The 19530-nt window shown below is 44.2% G+C and overlaps 1 protein-coding gene across 1 annotated transcript in view; it reads right to left on the bottom strand.

Annotated features, from left to right (window-relative positions):
• LOC106577343 (disintegrin and metalloproteinase domain-containing protein 12) overlaps positions 1-19530 on the bottom strand; it is a 103192-nt gene that overhangs the window by 19514 nt on the left and 64148 nt on the right. The window contains exons 11-16 of the mRNA XM_045701159.2: positions 18837-19035; positions 15949-16026; positions 12807-12915; positions 11910-12045; positions 7739-7850; positions 2649-2930 (exon numbers count right to left, since the gene is read on the bottom strand). Of these exons, the coding sequence (XP_045557115.2) occupies positions 2649-2930; positions 7739-7850; positions 11910-12045; positions 12807-12915; positions 15949-16026; positions 18837-19035 (916 nt within the window). The remainder of the gene's footprint in view (positions 1-2648; positions 2931-7738; positions 7851-11909; positions 12046-12806; positions 12916-15948; positions 16027-18836; positions 19036-19530) is intronic.

Raw genomic sequence — 19530 nt, 5'->3', positions numbered from 1 at the left:
TAGACCATGCTCCACTCCCTCACCTAGACCATGCTCCACTCCCTCACCTAGACCATCCTCCACTCCCTCACCTAGACCATCCTCCACTCCCTCACCTAGACCATCCTCCACTCCCTCACCTAGACCATGCTCCACTCCCTCACCTAGACCATCCTCCACTCCCTCACCTAGACCATCCTCCACTCCCTCACCTAGACCATCCTCCACTCCCTCACCAGGACCATCCTCCACTCCCTCACCAGGACCATCCTCCACTCCCTCACCAGGACCATCCTCCACTCCCTCACCAGGACCATCCTCCCCTCCCTCACCAGGACCATCCTCCCCTCCCTACAAGGACCATCCTCCCCTCCCTACAAGGACCATCCTCCCCTCCCTACAAGGACCATCCTCCCCTCCCTACAAGGACCATCCTCCCCTCCCTCACCAGGACCATCCTCCACTCCCTCACCAGGACCATCCTCCACTCCCTCACCAGGACCATCCTCCACTCCCTCACCAGGACCATCCTCCACTCCCTCACCAGGACCATCCTCCACTCCCTCACCTAGACCATCCTCCACTCCCTCACCTAGACCATCCTCCACTCCCTCACCTAGACCATCCTCCACTCCCTCACCTAGACCATCCTCCACTCCCTCACCTGGACCATCCTCCACTCCCTCACCAGGACCATCCTCCACTCCCTCACCTAGACCATCCTCCACTCCCTCACCAGGACCATCCTCCCCTCCCTCACCAGGACCATCCTCCCCTCCCTCACCAGGACCATCCTCCACTCCCTCACCAGGACCATCCTCCACTCCCTCACCAGGACCATCCTCCACTCCCTCACCTAGACCATCCTCCACTCCCACACCTAGACCATCCTCCACTCCCACACCTAGACCATCCTCCACTCCCACACCTAGACCATCCTCCACTCCCACACCTAGACCATCCTCCCCTCCCTACAAGGACCATCCTCCCCTCCCTACAAGGACCATCCTCCCCTCCCTACAAGGACCATCCTCCCCTCCCTACAAGGACCATCCTCCCCTCCCTCACCTAGACCATCCTCCCCTCCCTCACCAGGACCATCCTCCACTCCCTCACCAAGACCATCCTCCACTCCCTCACCTAGACCATCCTCCACTCCCTCACCTAGACCATGCTCCACTCCCTCACCTAGACCATCCTCCACTCCCTCACCGAGACCATCCTCCACTCCCTCACCAGGACCATCCTCCACTCCCTCACCTAGACCATCCTCCACCCCCTCACCAGGACCATCCTCCCCTCCCTCACCAGGACCATCCTCCCCTCCCTACAAGGACCATCCTCCCCTCCCTACAAGGACCATCCTCCCCTCCCTACAAGGACCATCCTCCCCTCCCTACAAGGACCATCCTCCCCTCCCTACAAGGACCATCCTCCCCTCCCTACAAGGACCATCCTCCCCTCCCTCACCAGGACCATCCTCCACTCCCTCACCAGGACCATCCTCCACTCCCTCACCAGGACCATCCTCCACTCCCTCACCAGGACCATCCTCCACTCCCTCACCAGGACCATCCTCCACTCCCTCACCAGGACCATCCTCCACTCCCTCACCTAGACCATCCTCCACTCCCTCACCTAGACCATCCTCCACTCCCACACCTAGACCATCCTCCACTCCCTCACCTAGACCATCCTCCACTCCCTCACCTAGACCATCCTCCACTCCCTCACCTAGACCATCCTCCACTCCCTCACCTAGACCATCCTCCACTCCCTCACCAAGACCATCCTCCACTCCCTCACCAAGACCATCCTCCACTCCCTCACCAAGACCATCCTCCACTCCCTCACCAAGACCATCCTCCACTCCCTCACCTAGACCATCCTCCACCCCCCCACCAGGACCATCCTCCACACCATCCTCCCTGGGTTAGCGTTAGGGTTAGTTCCCTAGATTCTCTGGGTTAAGGTTAGGGTTAGTTCCCTGGATTCCCTGGGTTAAGGTTAGGGTTAGTTCCCTGGATTTACTGGGTTAAGGTTAGGGTTAGTTCCCTAGATTTCCTGGGTTAAGGTTAAGGTTAGTTCCCTGGATTTACTGGGTTAAGGTTAGGGTTAGTTCCCTAGATTTCCTGGGTTAAGGTTAGTTCCCTGGATTTACTGGGTTAAGGTTAGGGTTAGTTCCCTAGATTCCCTGGGTTAAGGTTAGGGTTAGTTCCCTGGATTCCCTGGGTTAAGGTTAGTTCCCTGGATTCCCTGGGTTAAGGTTAGTTCCCTGGATTCCCTGGGTTAAGGTTAAGGTTAGTTCCCTGGATTCCCTGGGTTAAGTTTAGGGTTAGTTCCCTGGATTCCCTGGGTTAAGTTTAGGGTTAGTTCCCTGGATTCCCTGGGTTAAGGTTAGGGTTAGTTCCCTGGATTTACTGGGTTAAGGTTAGTTCCCAGCGTCCTCATTCAGGTACAATATCAAAGAGAGCGAGACCATCCTCCACTCAATGACCATCCTGCACACACACACACACACACACACACACACACACACACACACACACACACACACACACACACACACACACACACACACACACACACACACACACACACACACACACACACACACACACACACACACACACACACACACACACACACACACACACACACAGCCTCACCAAGACCATCCTGCAGGAGTTATGATGCTGTGGCACACTGTGAAACGATGCCCCTCTTGGCGGAGCCTGGCTGTGGCTGTGGGCATGTCCTTGGCCATGGGGAGACAGGGCTCGGTGAGGAGGGGGAGTAGGTGGTCTGGGCTTTCCTGGTCCAGGGACGGACGTAGGGGACAGGGAAAGGGGGACGGGGTGACTCAGGTGAACAGGGGAGCACTGGGGTAGTCGGAGCAGGCTGTGGGAGGGGTAGGGCTGTCCAGGGGGGTGTTGATTTTGGGGAGGAGGCTGTGGAGAGACGGGATACAGAAACACAGACACATCAATCAGAAACTGGATCATATTCATTAGTACCCACTGTATCAAATGTGTTTCAATGGAAACTGAAAATGAGCGTTTGTTATTGGACAAGTTCAGGTAGTCCCTCCCTGTTTCAGTGTGTTTTTTTTCCCGTTTGGTGCCTAATGAACACAACCTCGAACAGAAACAGACCAGAGCAGAACCTCCTGGAAGTCTGCTTCATATCATCAGCTGTCATGTCAAATCTCCACACTTCTACCGCCCCTCTCCTTCATCTCCTCTCCATTCCTCCCCCTCTCCTTCACCTCCTCTCCACTCCTCCCCTTCACATTTTCTCTCCTCTCCTTCCCCTCTTCTCCATTCCTATCCTATCCTCTCCTCCCTCTACCGTGCTTCCTGTCACACTGTTATAAATCACAACATTTCCTCCAGTCCATTCAGCATTCCCTGGATTAGAGTTAGGGTTAGTTCCCTGGATTCCCTGGGTCCTCATTCAGGTACAATGAGAGCGAGAGAGAGAGAGAGAGAGAATGTTTGACCTAGTCTACTTGGACAGAGCCACAGACCTCACACAGCTATGATTTCAGGAATTTTTGGGGGGAGTCTAAAAATGTATTCCACACTCAGTCACACACACCCCTCTCTCATATAACACTGAACAGCTCCTGACCTCACCTGCACCCTGCTTACATCAAACATACCTCTCTCCTCGTACCTCCTCTGAGTCCTAAATGGCACCCTATTCCCTTTATAGGACAGTACTTTTGACCAGAGGGACCAGGACACATAGAGCTCTGCTGAAAAGTAGTGCACCGTATAGGGAAGAGTGTGTCATTTGGCGATGCAGACATCCTCTTACCGGAGCAGAGAGAAGACCCAATGAAACCCAGGCACTACAGGACGGGTCACTAAAACCAGACACTACAGGACGGGTCACTAAAACCAGACACTACAGGACGGGTAACTAAACCCAGACACTCCAGGACGGGTAACTAAACCCAGGCACTACAGGACGGGTAACTAAAACCAGACACTACAGGACGGGTCGCTAAAACCAGACACTACAGGACGGGTCGCTAAAACCAGACACTACAGGACGGGTCGCTAAAACCAGACACTACAGGACGGGTCGCTAAAACCAGACACTACAGGACGGGTCACTAAAACCAGACACTACAGGACGGGTCACTAAAACCAGACACTACAGGACGGGTCACTAAAACCAGACACTACAGGACGGGTCACTAAAACCAGACACTACAGGACGGGTCACTAAAACCAGACACTACAGGACGGGTAACTAAACCCAGACACTACAGGACGGGTAACTAAACCCAGACACTACAGGACGGGTCACTAAACCCAGACACTACAGGACGGGTCACTAAACCCAGACACTACAGGACGGGTAACTAAACCCAGACACTACAGGACGGGTCACTAAAACCAGACACTACAGGACGGGTCACTAAACCCAGACACTACAGGACGGGTCACTAAAACCAGACACTACAGGACGGGTAGCTAAAACCAGACACTACAGGACGGGTCGCTAAAACCAGACACTACAGGACGGGTCACTAAAACCAGACACTACAGGACGGGTCACTAAAACCAGACACTACAGGACGGGTAACTAAAACCAGACACTACAGGACGGGTCACTAAAACCAGACACTACAGGACGGGTCACTAAAACCAGACACTACAGGACGGGTCGCTAAAACCAGACACTACAGGACTGGTCACTAAAACCAGACACTACAGGACGGGTCACTAAAACCAGACACTACAGGACGGGTCACTAAAACCAGATACTACAGGACGGGTCACTAAAACCAGACACTACAGGACGGGTAACTAAAACCAGATACTACAGGACGGGTCACTAAAACCCGACACTACAGGACGGGTCGCTAAAACCAGACACTACAGGACGGGTCACTAAAACCAGACACTACAGGACGGGTCACTAAAATTGGCTTTGGATAGTAAACACCCTAAACTTTCTAAAACTGTTTGAATGGTGTCTGTGAGTATAACAGAACTCATATGGCAGGCAAAAACCTGAGAAGATTCCTTACAGGAAGTGGCCTGTCTGACAAGTTCTTATTCTTCTTGGCTCTGTTTATTGAAAACTGAGGATCTTTGCTGTAACGTGACACTTCCTACGGCTCCCATAGGCTCTCAGAACCTGGGAAAAAGCTGAATGATGTAATTCCAGCCTCTGGCTGAAAAACATTAGCGCGTTTGGATAGTGGCCGTTCAGAGTACCATCAGACTGAGGCTCGTGCACGAGGGGATCCCATGTTTTTATTTTCTCTCTCTTTGAACGTAAACACGCTTTCCCGGGCGGAATATTATAGCTTTTTTACGAGAAAAATTGTATAAAAATTGATTTTAAACAGCGGTTGACATGCTTCGAAGTACGGTAATGGAATATTTAGATTTTTTTTGTCACGAAATGCGTCGTGCGCGTCACCCTTCTTTACCATTCGGATAGTGTCTTGAACGCACGAACAAAACAGAGGATATTTGAACATAACTATGGATTATTTTGAACCAAACCAACATTTGTTATTGAAGTAGAAATCCTGGGAGTGCATTCTGACGAAGAACAGCAAAGGTAATAACATTTTTCTTATAGTAAATCTGACTTTGGTCAGGGCTAAACTTGGTGGGTGTCTAAATAGCTAGCCCTGTGATGCCGGGCTATCTACTCAGAATATTGCAAAATGTGCTTTCACCGAAAAGCTAAAATCGGACATAGCGAGTGCATAGAGGACTTCTGTATCTATAATTCTTAAAATAATTGTTATGTTTTTTGTGAACGTTTATCGTGAGTAATTTAGTAAATTCACCGGAAGTTTGCTAGTTCTGAACGTCACATGCTAATGTAAAAAGCTGGTTTTTGATATAAATATGAACTTGATTGAACAAAACATGCATGTATTGTATAACATAATGTCCTAGGGTTGTCATCTGATGAAGATCATCAAAGGTTAGTGCTGCATTTAGCTGTGGTTTGGGTTTATGTGACATTATATGCTAGCTTGAAAAATGGGTGTCTGATTATTTCTGGCTGCGTACTCTGCTGACATAATCTAATGTTTTGCTTTCGTTGTAAAGCCTTTTTGAAATCGGACAGTGTGGTTAGATTAACGAGAGTCTTGTCTTTAAAATGGTGTAAAATAGTCATATGTTTGAGAAATTGAAGTAATAGCATTTCTAAGGTATTTGAATAACGCGCCACGGGATTCAACTGGCTGTTGAGTAGGTGGGACGATTTTGTCCCGCCGACCCTATTAAGTTGAAATCACTCAATCATATCCTGCCATGTCAACAAAAAAAGTTATTTGAGTTATTTGAACTTACAGGGAACTGATCCATTCAATCTGAATCTGAACTGAAGCTTTGTAATTCATCTGAATATAACACTCTGTTGTTGTTAAAGTATCAGCCTGTCACCTGAATATAACACTCTGTTGTTAAAGTATCAGCCTGTCACCTGAATATAACACTCTGCTGTTAAAGTACCAGCCTGTCACCTGAATATAACCTTCTGTTGTTGTTAAAGTACCAGCCTGTCACCTGAATATAACGCACTGTTGCTGTTAAAGTATCAGCCTGTCACCTGAATAGAACACTCTGTTGTTGTTTAAGTACCAGCCTGTCACCTGAATATAACACTCTGTTGTTGTTAAAGTATCAGCCTGTCACCTGAATATAATGCTCTGTTGTTGTTAAAGTATCAGCCTGTCACCTGAATATAACACTCTGTTGTTGTTTAAGTACCAGCCTGTCACCTGAATATAACACTCTGTTGTTGTTAAAGTATCAGCCTGTCACCTGAATATAACACTCTGTTGTTGTTAAAATATCAGCCTGTCACCTGAATATAACACTCTGCTGTTGTTAAAGTACCAGCCTGTCACCTGAATATAACACTCTGTTGTTAAAGTACCAGCCTGTCACCTGAATATAACGCTCTGTTGTTAAAGTATCAGCCTGTCACCTGAATATAACACTCTGTTGTTGTTAAAGTATCAGCCTGTCACCTGAATATCTCACACTGTTGTTGTTAAAGTACCAGCCTGTCACCTGAATATAACCTTCTGTTGTTGTTAAAGTACCAGCCTGTCACCTGAATATAACGCACTGTTGCTGTTAAAGTATCAGCCTGTCACCTGAATAGAACACTCTGTTGTTGTTTAAGTACCAGCCTGTCACCTGAATATAACACTCTGTTGTTGTTAAAGTATCAGCCTGTCACCTGAATATAACACTCTGTTGTTGTTAAAGTATCAGCCTGTCACCTGAATAGAACACTCTGTTGTTGTTTAAGTACCAGCCTGTCACCTGAATATAACACTCTGTTGTTGTTAAAGTACCAGCCTGCGGCTTTGAAAACCCAACAACAATAGACTAGACATTAATATTCCCGGTGTGTGTCACGCTAAAATAAATCAATTTATTCTTCTAATAAGCATCTTTCACTGCGAGACCAGAGCTGGGTTTCTCTCAGCAGAGTCCATTATGCCATTATATACACCACCTCCGCTGGCTGCCCAACCTTTAATTGGATTTGAATTAGCTGCCGTTTGTGTGAAAATAACATGTCACACAGGGAGCTAGAGGGAGGGAGAGGATATGGGGGGGAGGGGAGAAGGATGGAGAGAGAGCGAGAGAGAGAGAGAGATGGGGGGGATTAGCTGCTGTTGTGTGCAAGGAAGCCAGTGGGAGGGGTGGGGGGAGAGGGGGAAGAGATTAAAAGAGGAGGAAGAAGTGAAATGAACCTTGAAGATGCTGCTGCTGTGATTCTGTCTCTGTGGCGGTGTCTGGGCTTGAGGCTGGCCAGGTGGGGAATCTCTACGGCTAGGACTGGATGATCTGTTAGGCTCCGTTGACCTGTGACACAAGAACAGATGAAATACAAAATCAGTCCCCAGATATGTGAATTTGTTTTATTCATCTCAATGGGTTGATCGTGGTACTTTAGAAGACTACTGGCTAGCCCATTTCATACAGTCTACGGTGGCTTGCAAAAGTAAACTTGTTCAGTTTATGTCTCAGTTGTTGAATCTTGTTATGTTCATACAAATATTTACAAATAAACGCAGTTGACAGTGAGAGGACGTTTCTTTTTTTGCTGAGTTTATATACCAACAGGTAGGGCTTTAGAAGCTGTAACGATTGTCGTGTGTGGAGGACCAAGACGCAACAGGGAAGTATATACTCATCTTCTCTTTAATGTTGAAGAAGGTGAAACAAAATTAAACACGTATACAATTACGAAAACGACACTAACAGTTCTGTCACATGAGAACACAAAACAGAATACAACTACCCACAATCCACAATACAAACACACCCCTAATTATAGAACCTTCAATCAGAGGCAACGATAGACAGCTGCCTCCAACTGAAGGCCCCAACACCAATTAACTAAATATAGAAATACAAATGACTAGACAGAACATAGAAATAAACTAACATAGAACAATAACCAAAACCCTGGACTAATAAATCAAATACCCCTCTCTACATGGACACATACACACAACCACCCTGAACTACATAAAACAAATACCCCCTGCCACTTCCTGACCAAACTAAACACTAACAAATAACACCTTTACAGGTCAGAACGTGACAGAAGCTAAGGTAATATAATATATTAAGTACTGCAGTGCATCTCCTCCTCATGGATTGCACCAGATTTGCCAGTTCTTGCTGTGAGATATTACCCCACTCTTCCACCAAGGCACCTGCAAGTTCCTGGACATTTCTGGGGGGAATGGCCCTAGCCTTCAACCTCTGATCCAACAGGTCCCAGACGTGCTCAATGGGATTGAGATCCGGGCTCTTCGCTGGCCATGGCAGAACACTGACATTCCTGTATTTCAGGAAATCACACACAGAACGAGCAGTATGGCTGGTGGCATTGTCATGCTAGAGGGTCATGTCAGGATGAGCCTGACATGAGGAAGGGTAACACGTGAGGGAGGAGGATGTCTTCCCTGTAACGCACAGTGTTGAGATTGCCTGCAATGACAACAAGTTCAGTCCGATGATGCCGTGACACACCACCCCAGACCATGACTGACCCTCCATCTCCAAATCGATCCCGGTCCAGAGTACAGGCCTCAGTGTAACACTCATTCCTTCTACGATAAATGCGAATCTGACCATCACCCCTGGTGAGACAAAACCGCAACTCGTCAGTAAAGAGCACTTTTTGCCAGTCCTGTCTGGTCCAGTGACGGTGGGTTTGTGCCCATAGGCGATGTTGTTGCTGGTGATGTCTGGTGAGGACCTGCCTTACAACAGGCCTAGAAGCCCACAGTCTAGCCTCTCTCAGCCTATTGTGGACAGTCTGAGCACTGATGGAGGGATTGTGCGTTCTATATAGCCTTCCCTGTAGCTCAGTTGGTAGAGCATGATGTTTGCAACACCAGGATTGTGGGTTTGATTCCCACGGGGGGGCCAGCACAGAAAAAAAAAAAAATGTATGAAATTGTATGAAATGTATGTATTCACTACTGTAAGTCGCTCTGGATAAGAGCGTCTGCTAAATGACGTAAATGTAATGTAATGCGTTCCTGGTGTAACTCGGGCAGTTGTTGTTGCCATCCTGTACCTGTCCCGCAGGTGTGATGTTCGGATGTACCGATCCTGTGCAGGTGTTGTTACAAGTGGTCTGCCACTGCGAGGACGATCAGCTGTCCGTCCTGTCTCCCTGTAGCGCTGTCTTAGGCATCTCACAGTACGGACATTGCAATTTATTGCCCTGGCCACATCTGCAGTCCTCATGCCTCCTTGCAGCATGCCTAAGGCACGTTCACGCAGATGAGCAGGGACCCTGGGCATCTTTCTTTTCTCGTTTTTCAGAAAGGCCTCTTTAGTGTCTTAAGTTTTCATTACTGTGACCTTAATTGCCTACCGTCTGTAAGCTGTTAGTGTCTTAACGACCTTTCCACAGGTGCATGTTCATTAATTGTTTATGGTTCATTGAACAAGCATGGGAAACTGTGTTTAAACCCTTTACAATGAAGATCTGTGAAGTTATTTGGCTTTTTATGAATTATCTTTGAAAGATAGGGTCCTGAAAAAGGGATGTTCCTTTTTTTGCTGAGTTGATTATATTATATTACCTTAGCTTCTAATGCCCTACCTGTTGGTATATATTATATTACCTTAGATTATCCATAGGGTTCTATATTACCTCAGCTTGTCCATAGTGTTCTATACTACCTCAGCTTGTCCATAGTGTTCTATATTACCTCAGCTTGTCCATAGTGTTCTATATTACCTCAGCTTGTCCATTGTGTTCTATATTACCTCAGCTTGTCCATAGTGTTCCATATTACCTCAGCTTGTCCATAGTGTTCCATATTACCTCAGCTTGTCCATAGTGTTCCATATTACCTCAGCTTGTCCATAGTGTTCTATATTACCTGAGCTTGTCCATAGTGTTCTATATTACCTCAGCTTGTCCATAGGGTTCTATATTACCTCAGCTTGTCCATAGTGTTCTATATTACCTCAGCTTGTCCATAGTGTTCTATATTACCTCAGCTTGTCCATAGTGTTCTATATTACCTCAGCTTGTCCATAGTGTTCTATATTACCTCAGCTTGTCCATAGTGTTCTATACTACCTCAGCTTGTCCATAGGGTTCTATATTACCTCAGCTTGTCCATAGTGTTCTATACTACCTCAGCTTGTCCATAGGGTTCTATATTACCTCAGCTTGTCCATAGTGTTCTATATTCCCTCAGCTTGTCCATAGGGTTCTATATTACCTCAGCTTGTCCATAGTGTTCTATATTACCTCAGCTTGTCCATATGGTTCTATATTACCTCAGCTTGTCCATAGTGTTCTATAGTACCTCAGCTTGTCGATAGGGTTCTATATTACCTCAGCTTGTCCATAGTGTTCTATAGTACCTCAGCTTGTCCATAGTGTTCTATATTACCTCAGCTTGTCCATAGTGTTCTATATTACCTCAGCTTGTCTGCATAGGGTTCTATATTACCTCAGCTTGTCCATAGGGTTCTATATTACCTCAGCTTGTCCATAGTGTTCTATATTACCTCAGCTTGTCCATAGTGTTCTATATTACCTCAGCTTGTTGATAGGGTTCTATATTACCTCAGCTTGTCCATAGTGTTCCATATTACCTCAGCTTGTCCATAGTGTTCTATATTACCTCAGCTTGTCCATAGTGTTCTATATTACCTCAGCTTGTCCATAGGGTTCTATATTTCCTCAGCTTGTCCATAGGGTTCTATATTACCTCAGCTTGTCCATAGTGTTCTATATTACCTCAGCTTGTCCATACGGTTCTATATTACCTCAGCTTGTCCATAGTGTTCTATATTACCTCAGCTTGTCCATAGTGTTCTATATTACCTCAGCTTGTCCATATGGTTCTATATTACCTCAGCTTGTCCATAGTGTTCTATAGTACCTCAGCTTGTCCATACGGTTCTATATTACCTCACCTTGTCCATAGTGTTCTATATTACCTCAGCTTGTCCATAGTGTTCTATATTACCTCAGCTTGTCCATAGTGTTCTATATTACCTCAGCTTGTCCATAGGGTTCTATATTTCCTCAGCTTGTCCATAGGGTTCTATATTACCTCAGCTTGTCCATAGTGTTCTATATTACCTCAGCTTGTCCATACGGTTCTATATTACCTCAGCTTGTCCATAGTGTTCTATATTACCTCAGCTTGTCCATAGTGTTCTATATTACCTCAGCTTGTCCATATGGTTCTATATTACCTCAGCTTGTCCATAGTGTTCTATAGTACCTCAGCTTGTCCATACGGTTCTATATTACCTCACCTTGTCCATAGTGTTCTATATTACCTCAGCTTGTCCATAGTGTTCTATATTACCTCAGCTTGTCCATAGTGTTCTATATTACCTCAGCTTGTCCATAGGGTTCTATATTACCTCAGCTTGTCCATAGGGTTCTTCTTGTTGGTGAAGAGTAGTCTCAGTAGGGTTTTTCTCTTGATGGAGACGATGAGGCCAGCTCCCAGGAAGGTTATTAGAGTCAACAGGACCCCCACCGCCACACCACCGTAGTCTGGGAAATGACATAAGAGACAGACATGAAGTACATGAAAACAGCAATACCTTTTGAGCCTGGGGAGCCAGATCCTGTGGCAGAAACAATGGCCATCTATAGCTACATGGCTAGTCTCAATGAGGGACAATGGAATTAGCTACAATGGCCATCTATAGCTACATGATTATGATCGGCTATGAAAAGCCAACTGACATTTACTCCTGAGGTGCTGACCTGTTGCACCCTCGACAACCACTGTGATTATTATTATTTGACCCTGCTGGTCATCTATGAACATTTGAACATCTTGGCCATGTTCTGTTATAATCTCCACCCGGCACAGCCAGAAGAGGACTGGCCACCCCTCATAGCCTGGTTCCTCTCTAGGTTTCTTCCTAGGTTCTGGTCTTTCTAGGGAGTTTTTCCTAGCCACCGTGCTTCTACATTGCTTGCTGTTTGGGGTTTTAGGCTGGGTTTCTGTACAGCACTTTGAGATATCAGCTGATGTAAGAAGGGCTTTATAAATACATTTGATTGATTGATTGTCTCAATGAGGAACATTGGAATTAGCTACAATGGCCATCTACAGCAACATGGCTAGTCTTAATGAGGAACATTGGAATTAGCGACAATGGCCATCTATAGCTACATGGCTAGTCTCAATGATGAACATTGGAATTTCAATTTACTTTCTGAAATGACTTAATTGAAATGGAATTGACCCCAAGCCTACTTTGCATGACACTATGGCAGACATTTGTGTTGTTAACAATGGGTACCTGCTAGCCTCATCGGTCCACTGTCCAAACTTCCCCCAAAGCCTGCCTTGTCACAGAAGGGAGGAGCCCAGTGGGCCTCGCAGTGGCAGTTCTTGTTGTTATTACACACCTGTAGGTAGTATATCACAACACATTGTTGTTGTTACACACCTGTAGGTAGTATATCACAACACATTGTTGTTGTTACACACTTGTATGTAGTATACCACAACATATTGTAGTTATTACACACCTGTAGGTAGTATATCACAACATATTGTAGTTATAACACACCTGTAGGTAGTATATCACAACACATTGTTGTTGTTACACACTTGTATGTAGTATACCACAACATATTGTAGTTATTACACACCTGTAGGTAGTATATCACAACATATTGTAGTTATAACACACCTGTAGGTAGTATATCACAACATATTGTAGTTATTACACACCTGTAGGTAGTATATCACAACATATTGTAGTTATTACACACCTGTAGGTAGTATACCACAACATATTGTAGTTAGAACACACCTGTAGGTAGTATACCACAACATATTGTAGTTATAGCACACCTGTAGGTAGTATACCACAACATATTGTAGTTAGAACACACCTGTAGGTAGTATACCACAACATATTGTTATAACACACCTGTAGGTAGTATACCACAACATATTGTAGTTATAGCACACCTGTAGGTAGTATATCACAACATATTGTAGTTATTACACACCTGTATGTAGTATACCACAACATATTGTTATTACACACCTGTAGGTAGTATACCACAACATATTGTAGTTATAACACACCTGTAGGTAGTATACCACAACATATTGTAGTTATAACACACCTGTAGGTAGTATATCACAACATATTGTAGTTATTACACACCTGTAGGTAGTATATCACAACATATTGTAGTTATTACACACCTGTAGGTAGTATACCACAACATATTGTAGTTAGAACACACCTGTAGGTAGTATACCACAACATATTGTTATAACACACCTGTAGGTAGTATACCACAACATATTGTAGTTATAGCACACCTGTAGGTAGTATACCACAACATATTGTAGTTATAGCACACCTGTAGGTAGTATACCACAACATATTGTAGTTATAGCACACCTGTAGGTAGTATACCACAACATATTGTAGTTATAACACACCTGTAGGTAGTATACCACAACATATTGTAGTTATAGCACACCTGTAGGTAGTATACCACAACATATTGTTATAACACACCTGTAGGTAGTATACCACAACATATTGTAGTTATAACACACCTGTAGGTAGTATACCACAACATATTGTAGTTATTACACACCTGTAGGTAGAATATCACAACATATTGTAGTTATTATACACCTGTAGGTAGTATATCACAACATATTGTAGTTATTATACACCTGTAGGTAGTATATCACAACATATTGTTATAACACACCTGTAGGTAGTATATCACAACATATTATAGCTATTACACACCTGTAGGTAGTATATCACAACATATTGTAGTTATAACACACCTGTAGGTAGTATATCACAACACATTGTTGTTATTACACACCTGTATGTAGTATACCACAACATATTGTAGTTATTACACACCTGTAGGTAGTATATCACAACATATTGTAGTTATAACACACCTGTAGGTAGTATACCACAACATATTGTAGTTAGAACACACCTGTAGGTAGTATATCACAACATATTGTTATAACACACCTGTAGGTAGTATACCACAACATATTGTAGTTATTACACACCTGTAGGTAGTATATCACAACATATTGTAGTTATAACACACCTGTAGGTAGTATACCACAACATATTGTTATAACACACCTGTAGGTAGTATACCACAACATATTGTAGTTATTACACACCTGTAGGTAGTATATCACAACATATTGTAGTTATAACACACCTGTAGGTAGTATATCACAACACATTGTTGTTATTACACACTTGTATGTAGTATACCACAACATATTGTAGTTATTACACACCTGTAGGTAGTATATCACGACATATTGTAGTTATTACACACCTGTAGGTAGTATACCACAACATACTACTGCTACAGTAGATCACAGGCTTCAAGTTTAACTGTGTTCCTTACACCCTTTGCCTGCCTGGGTTTGGCCAAATAAACCTTTGCCTGCCTGGGTTTGGCCAAATAAACCTTTGCCTGCGTGGGTTTGGCCAAATAAACCTTTGCCTGGCTTCACATTTCAGCACATATTAGGACAAGGACGTGTGCCTCAGAGCCAGTCGATGATGAATGGCACTTAAAGCTGAACATAAATGAATTCATTACAGCAAACTGATTGAGCCTCTCAGCAGGCAGGCCTGTAGGATGATTGATAACAGAACACTGGAATGGGTTCCCTTACCAGCAGCACACATCACACTCTCAAACAGTATAGGTTGGTGTGTGTGTGTGTGCGCCTTTCTCTGTGTGTGTATGTGTGTGCTTGCCTTTCTCTCTGTGTGTGTGTGTGTGTGTGTGTGTGTGTGTGTGTGTGTGTGTAAGCGTGCGTGTGTGTGTGTGTGTGTGTGTGTGTGTGTGTGTGTGTGTGTGTGTGTGTGTGTGTGTGTGTGTGTGTGTGTGTGTGTGTGTGTGTGTGTGTGTGTAAGCGTGTGTGTGTGTAAGCGTGTGTGTGTGTGTGTGTGTGTGTGTGTGTGTGTGTGTGTGTGTGTGTGTGTGTGTGTGTGTGTGTGTGTGTGTGTGTGTGTGTGTATGAGCGTGTGTATGTGTGTGTGTGTGTGTGTGTGTGTGTGTATATGCATATCTGAAATCAATGCAGGGTATTCAACATCAACGTGAACAGTGATGGTTTATGGACTGTATGAGGACTACTTTTTTGCTGAGGGGAACATCTACTGGACTGGCAACGATCAACGTCAAATGTGGGATAAATTACAAATATGAATCATGAACCAGTCTCATGGTCTCAGTCCCTAATGGCAGCCTATTCACTAATGTAGTGCACAACCTTTGACCTGGGGCTTTATAGGGCTCTGGTTGAAAAGTAGTGCACTATGTAAGGGTATAGGGTGCAATTGGGGACCTATGAAAGGACACAAAAGGGGGAAGTGTTCAAAAGGGGGTTTTAACCGTGACGTTACTCACCCCTCGACCGCTGCATTTCTCTGAGCACTCCTGCACTCCAAAGACACTGATGTTCTGACATTGACGGTTCAGACACATCTACAGACAGACAGAGAGAGTGGGGGGAGAGAGGGGGGGAGAGAGAGAGAGAGAGAGGGGAGAGAGATGGGAGAGAGAGAGAGTGGGGGGGAGAGAGAGGAGGGGAGGTAGAGAGAGAGAGACTTAGGCAACAACAAATTAAATCCCTTCTAGACAATTTCCTGGACAAAATGTTTCACTGTAATAGTTAATGTGTAAAACGTGGCAGTAGAAAACCTAAACTGTATATTTGACCTCTCAGCTTCCCTATCAAATCAAAAAAATACAAGCAGACAACCTGAGAAAATTAACAATAATAGCAAAAGGTTTGATGAAGAACGATAGATTTCTCAAGAAAGAAATTGAGAAACCTGTCCAACCAAAAACATAGAGACCCAGAAAACCTGAGTCTACGCCTTCACTACGGTAAATCACTAAAACAATACAGAAATACACTACGGAAAAAGAAATCAGCTCAATGTAACTGAAGAATCTAACCACTTCTGGGAAAACCCTAAACAAACAACAACACGAAGAGTTATCTATCCAAAACAGAAATGTCTGGATAAACCACTTCTCTAATATTTTTGGCTCTATAACAAAGAACAAACAGCAAAAACATACACGATGAAATAATACAAATCTTAGAATCAACTATTAAAAACTACCAGAACCCAGTGAATTATCCAATTACATTTAACAAAAAACAGGACAAAATACAAACCCTCCAACCTAAAAAGACCTGTGGGGTTGATGGTATCCTAAATTAAATGAATATACAGACCACAAATTCCAATTGGTTATACATAAACTCTTTAACATCATCATCAGCTCTGGCATCTTCCCCAATATTTGGAACCAAGGACTGATCACCCCAATCCACAAAAGTGGAGACAAATTTGACCCCAGTAACTACCGTGGGATATGCGTCAACAGCAACCTTGGTGAAAATCCTCTGCATTATCATTAACAGCAGACTCCTACAATTCCTCAGTGAAAACAATGTACTGAGCAAATATCAAATTGGCTTTTTACCAAATTACCGTACAACAGACCACGTATTCACCCTGCACACCCTAATTGACAAACAAACAAACAAAACAAAACAAAGGCAAAGTCTTCTCATGCTTTGTTGATTTCCAAAAAGCTTTTGACTCAATTTGGCATGAGGGCCTGCTATACAAGCAGCAAGATTTGTGAGCTGTTGCCACAAGAAACGGGCAAACGGTGAAGAACAAACACCATTGTAAATACAACCTATATTTATGTTTATTTATTTTCCATTTTGTACTTTAACTATTTGCACATCATTACAACACTCTATATAGACATAATATGACATTTGAAATGTCTTTATTCTTTTGGAACTTCTGTGAGTGTAATGTTTACTGTTCATTTTTATTGTTTATTTCACTTTTGTTTATTATCTATTTCACTTGCTTTGGCAACGTAAACATGTTTCCCATGCCAATAAAGCCCTTAAATTGAAATTAAATTGAGAGAGAGAGAGAGCTAGAAAGAGAGGGAGAGAGAGGCACAGACAGACAGACAGACAGACAGACAGACAGACAGACAGACAGACAGACAGACAGACAGACAGACAGACAGACAGACAGACAGACAGACAGACAGACAGACAGACAGACAGACAGACAGACAGACAGACAGACAGACAGACAGACAGACAGACAGACAGACAGACAGACAGACAGACAGACAGATTTAACATTGTGAGGTTACACAGCTCTGTGGAATATTCTCTTTACTGACATGTCCGCTGTCCTGGACTGAGAACCACAGACTCGCCTTAGAACAGCCTAACCCACATCTTAGTCATACTACACTGATGTCACCACTGTTGTTTTCCACTGTCACTAACCATTATTTAGGGCTAGAAAAAAGGCCTTCGTAAAACTTAACTGGCTGTAACCAATGTCACACATCAATTGGACTCTATTGGCTAGTTCATAGGCATATATTTAAATGTAAATGCGAGTCTAATTAAAGCACCCTTTTCACACTATCATGCTGAGCCAAACTGTACAATGCTGACCCAAAACGTACAATGCTGACCCAAATCGTACAATGCTGACCAAAACCGTACAATGCTGACCCATAACGTTCAATGCTGACCCAAATCGTACAATGCTGACCCAAACCGTACAATGCTGACCCAAACCATACAATGCTCACCCAAAACGTTCAATCCTGACCCAAATCATACAATGTTGATCCAAACCATACAATGCTGACCCAAATCATACAATGCTGACCCAAATCATACAATGTTGATCCAAACCGTACAATGCTGACCCAAATCGTACAATGCTGACCAAAACCGTACAATGCTGACCCAAAACGTTCAATGCTGACCCAAAACGTTCAATGCTGACCCAAACCGTACAATGCTGACCCAAACCATACAATGCTGACCCAAACCATACAATGCTGACCCAAAACGTTCAATCCTGACCCAAATCATACAATGTTGATCCAAACCATACAATGCTGACCCAAATCATACAATGCTGACCCAAATCATACAATGTTGATCCAAACCGTACAATGCTGACCCAAAACGTACAATGCTGACCCAAAACTGTACAATGCTGACCCAAAACTGTACAATGCTGACCCAAAACTGTACAATGCTGACTCAGATATTTTCTTTTCTCATTGTCCTTTCCTGCACAGTTCGAGCTACTATTGTGGACACGTAACCAGATGCCAGCACAGTTGATCTCTGTAAACAACAATAACAACAACACACTCTCTCTTGGATGGTCCGACGGCCCAGTGGTATGAACAGGGTAACAGTGTTGAGTTCTCACCATGGCGTCGCCACACTTGGTGCCCGACATGACGAGGCCGGGGTCGGGCATGTCATCCCCCAGGTAGACATGGGTCCCCCGGCACAGGATTCGGCCCCCCTCTTGGAGGGGGATGTTGGTTTCTATGGAGACAGCATTGGTGCCTATTATTGGCCGGTTGGCTCCTCCTTGACACTGTATTTTGCCACACTTAGCATCTCTGTAAACAACAACAACAAACAAAAACAACACCCCTTTAATCAATAGATTAGAGAAAAAACAACTTAAAGGAATTCACCTGAATGATATTTCATTGTTACTGTAGCTTTAGTCTTAGCTGTTAAATAACTTAACTTTCTCTCCAACCATGTACAACAGTGGTGTCAAACTGATTTCCTTGAGGGCTGTATGTCTGCTGGTGATTTAGTTATTTCCTTTTGATTTGTATCAAATTAAAACCAAGACAACCAGGTGAGGGGAGTTCCTAAACTAATCAATGACCTTAATTGATCAATCAAGTACAATGGAGGAGCGAAAAACCTGCAGACACCGCAGAATTGAGTTTGACGCCCCTGAACTAAAGTAACCGCTACACAGTTTAGGTTCTGTTGTGTTGTTCGGACTCTTTTCAACCCCAGTTTAGGTTCTGTTGTGTGTTGTTCAACCCCCAGATCCAGTGAAATTCATATCAGCAGAGAATCAGACAGAAAGAGTG

The sequence above is a fragment of the Salmo salar genome, chromosome 18, assembly GCF_965601325.2.
Source record: "Salmo salar chromosome 18, fSalSal1, whole genome shotgun sequence".
NCBI classification, from domain to species: Eukaryota; Metazoa; Chordata; class Actinopteri; order Salmoniformes; family Salmonidae; genus Salmo; species Salmo salar.
The sequence above is the reverse complement of the archived record's forward strand: the minus strand, read 5'-3'. Positions and strand labels throughout refer to the sequence as shown.